The sequence below is a fragment of the Homarus americanus genome, unplaced genomic scaffold, assembly GCF_018991925.1.
Source record: "Homarus americanus isolate GMGI-L3 unplaced genomic scaffold, GMGI_Hamer_2.0 scaffold32583, whole genome shotgun sequence".
In the NCBI taxonomy this organism is placed as follows: domain Eukaryota; kingdom Metazoa; phylum Arthropoda; class Malacostraca; order Decapoda; family Nephropidae; genus Homarus; species Homarus americanus.
In genome coordinates this window covers 39,971,351-39,980,420 of record NW_024713129.1, presented here as the reverse complement: position 1 = coordinate 39,980,420, position 9,070 = coordinate 39,971,351, and the positions used below count along the sequence as shown (strand labels likewise).

General features: G+C 43.3%; 1 protein-coding gene across 1 annotated transcript; it reads left to right on the top strand.

Annotated features, from left to right (window-relative positions):
* The first annotated feature begins 304 nt into the window (after positions 1-304).
* Positions 305-1,126, top strand: LOC121870975 (zinc finger protein 567-like). The gene has a single exon (XM_042372975.1). It carries the CDS (start codon positions 305-307, stop codon positions 1,124-1,126), a length of 822 nt encoding a protein of 273 aa, XP_042228909.1.
* The last annotated feature ends 7,944 nt before the right edge of the window (positions 1,127-9,070 follow it).

Here is a 9,070-nt window from a genome sequence, read left to right as displayed (position 1 = left end):
AACTTAAATCACCTACCAACATGCTGTGTTTAGCTGTAGGAAGACTTTACTCATCTACCAGCATGCTGTGTTTAGCTGTAGGAAAACTTAAATCATCCACCAACATGCTGTGTTTAGCTGTAGGAAGACTTAACTCATCTACCAGCATGCTGTGTTTAGCTGTAGGAAAACTTAAATCACCTACCAACATGCTGTGTTTAGCTGTAGGAAGACTTAGATCATCTACCAACAAGCTGTGTTTAGCTGTAGGAAGACTTAGATCATCTACCAACATGCTGTGTTTAGCTGTAGGAAGACTTACCTCATGTACCAACAAGCTGTGTTTAGCTGTAGGAAGACTTATCTCATGTACCAACAAGCTGTGTTTAGCTGTAGGAAGACTTACCTCATGTACCAACAAGCTGTGTTTAGCTGTAGGAAGACTTACCTCATGTACCAACAAGCTGTGTTTAGCTGTAGGAAGACTTATCTCATGTACCAACAAGCTGTGTTTAGCTGTAGGAAGACTTACCTCATGTACCAACAAGCTGTGTTTAGCTGTAGGAAGACTTACCTCATGTACCAACAAGCTGTGTTTAGCTGTAGGAAGACTTACCTCATGTACCAACAAGCTGTGTTTAGCTGTAGGAAGACTTACCTCATGTACCAACAAGCTGTGTTTAGCTGTAGGAAGACTTATCTCATGTACCAACAAGCTGTGTTTAGCTGTAGGAAGACTTACCTCATGTACCAACATGCTGTGTTTAGCTGTAGGAAGACTTACCTCATGTACCAACAAGCTGTGTTTAGCTGTAGGAAGACTTACCTCATGTACCAACATGCTGTGTTTAGCTGTAGGAAGACTTACCTCATGTACCAACAAGCTGTGTTTAGCTGTAGGAAGACTTACCTCATGTACCAACAAGCTGTGTTTAGCTGTAGGAAGACTTACCTCATGTACCAACAAGCTGTGTTTAGCTGTAGGATGACTTACCTCATGTACCAACAAGCTGTGTTTAGCTGTAGGAAGACTTACCTCATGTACCAACAAGCTGTGTTTAGCTGTAGGAAGACTTACCTCATGTACCAACAAGCTGTGTTTAGCTGTAGCCTGTACATGTACAAGGTTGACTTAGCATCAAATTGAGTCTAGTTTTATACTGTAAATGCGAGGATGAGCTCTATACAATATTTAGTTTTGGAAATACGTAGTTCACATGCGCTATCTTAATTAAGTTCAGTTGTACGAAAAGGATCACATAAAACTGTGCTATTATTTACTGATAAAACTAAAGGGAACATATACTGTTGTGTGTAGCTGGAACACTACCTTTTAGTTATTTCCGTCTTTATTAAGTTCATGATAAATATAGTTCCTCGGTTTTTTACTTAAGTTGACAATTGTAATTAATTTCGGCATATTTAGTCAAATTTATACTTGGTAAGCACTCTGATGTTACGTATGTAAAATATTCGTAAATAAATTTTCCTAAATAATTTTTATTCATTCCAAAGTACGGATAAGGGCTTCAGAATGCTACTTAATACCCGGGAAGATGAAGCCCCTGAAATAAACAACAACAATAAGCAAACTTCTTAATTGTTCCTGGTTCATCCAAATCTAGAATTATCCAAAATTTTGCTGTATTTCTTGCATACTGTTGCAATGATTCGTTGCAACGCGAATTCAATTGCAGAAATCGTCGACTTGGAAAGCGACGAGGTTTAATGTAGCGCAAGAATACTGTGCCCGGGTTGGTATTGATCAGTGTTGTATCAACTTCCCCTCTCCGCTCCATTAACTTGATATACAGTGATTAATTAATCCCATAACGTAACTGAAGAAATTAAAACCCAATTCAATTAAAAGTTTGAATGTAGGATTTATAATCGAATGATTTTTTTTATTGGAAATATCACTCTTGATTGAGAAATGGGAGATGATGCGCAAAGAGAGTGAGAGACTCTCAATAAATTATCTACATCGTCATGCCTGACTTGCTTTCATATCGAGAGTCGTAAATTTCATCTTGAGAATAACTGAGGCATGAACCTCGTACCAGAAAACGTGCGAGGTACGAGGGAGGGGAGCACCTCACTCACCTCCGCTCTCTTGTGACAAAATTACTACGTGATCATTCCAACATTCTCCTGCACTGTCTTTAACTAGAGATATAATCTGGTCCTGATTTTGCTTGTGGAAATATATATACTACAAGTTTTATTTCGATTTATACACCTTCTCTTAATTATTTTTGTACCTTTGGATAGATAATATATTTAATTTCAACAGCTTACCACGATAACAAATGAAAGTAAGAAACATTTAACCCACGTCCTCGGTCTCTTCAAGATCAGGAAATATCGTAAAGGTGTAATGAATTTCAGGCAGGGACAGATTATCAGAGACCTGACCACCTGCAGGTGGCAATGATTACCAGATAAGGTCAACCTCCGTGTCACAACTTCGTTTATCAGCTGACTACATATTTCTTATTTTATGTTTATTTTATTCCCTCTCGCTGTTATTGAATATGTAAGTTCGATTTCAAAGTTAATTCGTGGAAATGTAAGTCAGAGGCAAAATCAATTTCTCAAAACGAAATTCAATCTTGCGTGAAGAGTATGGTTATTAATAATGGCGTGTACCGTGAAGTGGCTCTACTTAATGGCAGTCAGAGGGAAAAATCAAAATGTAAACTTCATTAATTAATTTTAGCGGTTGTGGGATGTTCACACAAGTTTAAACCAAAACTAAGTCAAAAAATGTTTCTCATCCCTTACCAGATTTTAGCTGCATCTGGCCTTTCTTGAAAGCTCCCAAGAGCTTAACACACACCCATACTAAATATCATGTGACCTAAATACGTCTCCGAGTATTTGACAAGAAAGGCATACATTTGAATATGAATTATGATTTGACGGTGAAAATACAAGGCACGCTCATCCTTGAATTAAAAGTCAACATGTGGTCCACCTTCTGCTTGTCACAGATACAATCAGGTATTTTGTCTCTATATTTCACGTTGTGTGCTTTCCCTCTTAACTTTTAACATAACTATTTCCGTAATATATCTATGAATGTGTTAGGTTCAAAAATCGAATTCACTCACTGAACGAAAAGAATACGTCCACAACGCGCTATGGACGTTTTCCAAATAATCAGAAAGCAAAATTTTGCGCAGTGGGTTTTCCCAACAGCCACAGCCTAGCCTAACCTAACCTAACCACAACGAGCATACATACAGTACAGCACACACACACACACACACACACACACACACACATATATATATATATATATATATATATATATATATATATATATATATATATATATATATATATATATATATATATATATATATATATATATATATATTCCACCCTGGCACCTACTTATAATCCCCCCACAAATCAACAGGAGCGAGGAGGGCAGCGAGCTTAAGGGAACCTAGAGTCCTAGAAGGTGGGAAAGCAAAGGAACCTGAACCCTCACTATTGCTTTGTCCCAGTTGGATCAGAGTTCCTGAATGAGCTAGGCTCTAGGCATTGAGCTGGCTTTTCCAGTGCCTCAGCATAGCTATCCAAAGACGGAATGCTTTTTACATACTGGGATCTCGTCCCTCACTGCATGCGCTCCAGGGAGTCTTCGAAATGTGATGTATAAGGGTTTATAAAAAAAAATGTAAAATGGAGCACCTTAGTTATCGTCTTTATTCACAACATCTTCAGTGGCAACTGAATTTACAGGGACTGAGAGAGGCTTATATATCATGACTTGAATTGCTAAGTCGCCCATTTTTGTAAGCTCTTCTTTCATGTGCGGTGGAGGTGGTGTGTGGATTAGTGGATCTCATGTCATTGAGGAATGCTACATGTGGTTTATTTCTCGTGTGATCTTAAAAGACAGAGCCGCTTAATGCCTTCTCTGTTTTATTACTCTAAATTTAATTAAAGCTTACCGGGTACATGGAGCTGGCGGGGTGGCGGCCGACCACCACCACGAACATCATCCCCACCACCATTACCACCTCCACTATCACCACCATCACCACTACTAACACCATCATCCCACCACCAACACCACCATCATTACCATCACCACTATCACCATGGTCACCACTAGTAATAACATCATCCCCACCACCATTACCACCACTAACATCATAATTCTCACCACAACACCACTAACCACCATTCCCACCACCAACATTGCCACAACTACCACCATTATTATTCCTCCACCACAATCAGACTATCACCACTACTAGTACCACTACCACCACCACCACCATCAGTTATTTATGGTCACTGCTAAGGTGCCACCACAACCATTACAACATCACCACTATGACTTACAATACTCTTATCACTTAAACGCCATCAATCCTTACAACATTCCCACCGCTTATAGCATAACCATCACCACCTACAACACTAATATCACCACTTCTAGCACCACCACCATCACCACCACCACTATCATCATCAACCCCCAAACCACTATAACTACTATCACTATCACCACAACTACTATCACTGCTACGGTTCCTACCACCTCCACCGCCACCAGAGGATTCAACAGTGCCATTATTTACAGCACTCTTTACACTTACCACTTTGTCACCATTTATAACATAATTATCACAACTAACAACACTAATATCAAAACCTTTGAAAACGTTAACACCACCAACAGTAACAACACGTACACCACCACCACCACCATTTACAGCAGTACCACCACCACTAACAACACTAACACCACCACCACTTACAAAACAAACACCACCACCATTTACAAAAGAAACACCACCACCATTTACAAAAGAAACACCACCACCAATTACAACACTAACACCACAGCCACATACAACACCGACACTACCCACCACTAACAACATACATTCCACCTACTACTACACGGAAACGAGTATGACGATCATCCAGCTATGAAACAATGATTTGATTTATTGAGGATGTCACCTTCGTTGGTGAGCTCTGAGGTGACTAGAGAGGCCGGTACGGGACCGGCAGGATCGTTCACAGATGTTGCACGTGTGGAAGGCTACATCTAGTGCAAGAGGGGCGGCCGCAGCGTTTTTCCGGCGTTGGCGCTTGCCTGCCTCGTTAGGCAGTCGGGCTAACTCGAAATTATTGACACCTTCTCGTGTGGTGCTTCCGCAAGCGTTACCGTGTGGATTAATCGTCTCCCAGGTGGGGGGTTGATTTGGCATTTTTCAGGTTTGTTTTAAAACTATCGTTTTACCTTTTCAGTTGCTCACCAAAGTTACGTTTACTATTCGTTAGGTGACTGTAAAGTAGCTGGTTTGGCACTGTGCTGTCGTCCAAGCGGGTAACATGGCCAGTCTAACGTAATTGTTCATGGATAATGGTAGCCTCGATGCTCCTACAGTTGGTTTCAGCGAGAATACTGACATTTGTTCTTTTGTCTTCCCAGCGAAATCGGAGGATGGAATGTAGACTACATTGGTAAAAGTTTTCAAGTGTCTTGAGGTGCCTCCTGTATATGACCCATGTCTCGCTGCAACTTTGTAGATAATTTCAGCTTCCTACAGCTGAAGATACGGGTACGGAGTCTGCCAAAGGCTTGATGTGCACATCTGATCCGATGTTAAATCTCTTCATCGATATCTGCGGTAGGGGACAGGTGTGAGCCGAGATACCGAAAGTGGGTCACATTAGAGAGTGTAGGACTGTTAAGCTGGATGGATGGTGGCGGTGTGGCTGAACCAAGGGCAGGCTGAAAGAGAATCTGATTCTCAAGTGTATTCACCACAAGGCCGAAGTGTGTATACACATCTGCATAGGTCTTCAGGATCTCCTGTAGGTAATGGAAGCTGCTGACACCGGTATTCCTCCCTGGAGTCGTCTTATGTTGAAAAGACCCTGCATCCGGTACTGGATGTCCACCCCGCGCCAGCTAAATTGGCACGGAACGGGTAAGGAAGGCAGCTAAGAAAATGGAAAAGAGAGTTGGTGCCAGTAAACATCCTTGTTTAATTTCCGATTGGATGGGGAAGAAGTCAGACTGGGTGCCATTGTACAGGACACTGCCGTTCATGCCATCGTGGAGTTGCCTCACAAGGGTCCACCAGATGGATTCCCTGTTGACCGAGTCGAATGCCTTGGTTAGGTCGATGAAGGCCATGTACAGGTCACGATGCTGTTTTCTGCACTTTTCCTGTATCTGGCGGGCAGTAAAGATCATGTCAGTGGTGCCACATGATGGCCTAAGGCCACATTGAGATTCTGGGAGGAAGTTTTCTGTCCTAGGAAGAAGTCTGTTTAGGAGGATTCGGGGAATTATCTTGCCAGATATGGACAGCAGCAAGATTCAGTGGCAGTTGTCACAGTCTGACCAGTCTCCCTTGTTCTTATAAATATTGACGATGGAGGTATCTTTAAGAGCTTGGGGATTTCCTCCTTTTCCCATATATACCCCAGGAGAGAGTGGAGGTGGCTGGAAAGCAGAGGTCCTCCTGCTTTATACACCTCGGCTGGGATTCCATCAGGCCCTGAGGCTTTGTTATTTTTCAGCTGACAGTAGCTACCTCATCCAAGGATGAAGGGTAGCTTAGGTGGGTAAACTCTGGATGCTGAAGGACTTGCTGGGTAGTCAGGATATCCACATCGGTGTTTCAGTTGAGTAGCGAATTGTAGAGCTCTTTCCAGTGCTGAAGGATACCTTCTTCATCTTTAACTTGGGAGTTACTCTTGAATGAGTGGAGGGTGGCTGTGCCATGATTGATTGGCTCATAAAATGTTTTAGTGGAATTGAAAAATTCACACAACCTGTGTTGATCTACAAGTTTTTACATTTCATATGCTTTATTTTTAGATCAGTCGTTCTTTAGATTGTGAAGTTTGCGCTGGCCCACTGCTTTCTTCTTGAGGAAGGTATCAGCTTTGGTCCGAGACTGAGGATTGTTCTGCCAGTCAGATAAAACAGCATGTTTATCATCGACGAGTACATTGATTTCCGCGTCATTTTCATCAAACCAGTCGTGGTGTATTCTTTCGATCTGGCCGAGGGTCTCTCTGCAGGTTGTTTATCAGCCCATGTTCAAGTTGCTCTGTGAAAGCATGTGCTACCATGGATCCTCCAGACGCTTAGTGTTAAAACGTCTTCTGGGGACTTGTTGCCTTTGCCGTTTTAGGGCGATGTGAAGTGAGAGCTTGGTTCTGACGAGCCTATGGTCGCAGTTGTCAGACCCACGCTTTGCTCGGATAATGAGGACAACTCGGCGATTTCTTTCTCTGTCAATGATGTAGTCAATGAGATGTCAGTGTTTGTATCGTGGGTGTTGCTACGAACCATTGAATTTGAAGGCCTGCCTAAACAAGGTATTGGTGATAGTGAGGTTGTGTGCAGCATACTTGCTGAGGAGGAGTAGGCCGTTGGGATTACACTTGTCTAGTCCATTTCTCCCTACGATTCCTTGCCAAATGTAAGCATCTCTGCCAACTCTGGCATTGAAGTCACCAAGGAGCACAACCTTATCTTTTCTGTGGATAGAAGTTAGCACTCTGTCAAGGACGACATAAAAAGCCTCCTTGATGTCATCATCTGCATCCAGTGTTGGGGCATATGAAGTGATGAAAAAGGCATGATGTAAGTGATTCAGTGTGACTCGGAGCGTCATAAGGCGCTCGTTGATCCCAATAGGCATTTCAGTTAGCATTTGTAGGATGCGTTGGCGGATGGCAAAGCCAACTCCATAAATGCGGTTTCTTTCAACAATCGGCTTACCATTCCAGAAGAAGGTATAGCCATACCCCTGTTCTGTGAGTTGACCCCTCGTCTGGGAGCCGGGACTCACTAATGGGTTGCAATGTCGATGTTATTCCTAGCCAGCTCTTTTGCCATAAGGGCCGTTCTTCTTTCAGGATGCTCATTTGTGCCAGTATCCAGAAGGATCCTGACATTCCATGCAGCGACCTTAAGAGGTTGTTTAGTTTGTTTTTGCTTTGATCTGGGATTATGTTTGCTTTTTCGACAGCATAAAGATGACCTTACTGGGTGCGGTTACCCAGTCAGGTTGGTTCTTTAGGCAGGCTATGTCTAGGGCACATTTTCTAGCCCCCTCCCCATGCGGAGTGAGCAGAGTGGCTCCTCGAAAAGGGCTGCTCAGTCACACAGACAGGACCGGATTGCACTGCTGCCTAGATCCCAGTGGATAAACGACCATCTTATCTACGCTGCCCATGTGCAGAAATGTGACGAGAGACTCCTAGTACTCATCTCTGCCTGTCCCCTTCACTACTCGTCCGTAGCCATAGGACTTTTGGGGGTATAGATGTTTTGATGATGGTGAGAAGTTGATTTACGTGGTGAGGCGGGAGCGCAGGCTATAACCACACATCTTGGCTCTCACTTTTCCTGATCCAGTGGTGTAGGAGTTGCAACGACTGGGGAGAGGGAGAATTGCAATGGACTACCAATAACCCAGTTTTTTGGGTTTTACCTGAGTAGCCTGTCCATCATACATTACCTTCGTCCACCGGTGTAGTCGTTGGGTTCCCATGTTGGTCACCTCTTCCGCCTATACTGCCGTTGGGGTATTGTTGGAGCTCTGTAAGCATGTCTGCCTGATGCGGGGCTCCCCACAGATCTGGGGCCCAGTGCTATTACGAGTTCCCCTGCTTGTCTAGCCTGGGCCTAAGATGCAACCAGTTACCGTGTGTTGCCACAAGGAGGCACAGCAGGAGTCTTGATGGTGAAGAGGCTGTGTACTGGCAGGGGAGGACTTATGCAAGTTGCTTCCGTGTTCGCCACAAGGGCTAGCCAGCGGCGTTAGGTTAAAGCGAGAGGTAGCAAGCAGTGCTTGCACCCGAACACTAACATAAAGCAACCGCACTAGACGCATTACACCACCCAGTGTACACACACACACGCACACATACACACACATACACACACACACCACTAACAACACTAACACCACCACAACTAACAAAACTAAGACCACCACCACTAACAACATTAACACCACCACCACTAACAATACTAACACCACCACCACTAACAACAATAAAACCACCACCACTAACAACATTAACACCA

Bases quoted from the DNA above. Each gene is read 5' to 3' on its own strand.
- LOC121870975 (XM_042372975.1), top strand. From the start codon at position 305: ATGTACCAACAAGCTGTGTTTAGCTGTAGGAAGACTTATCTCATGTAC.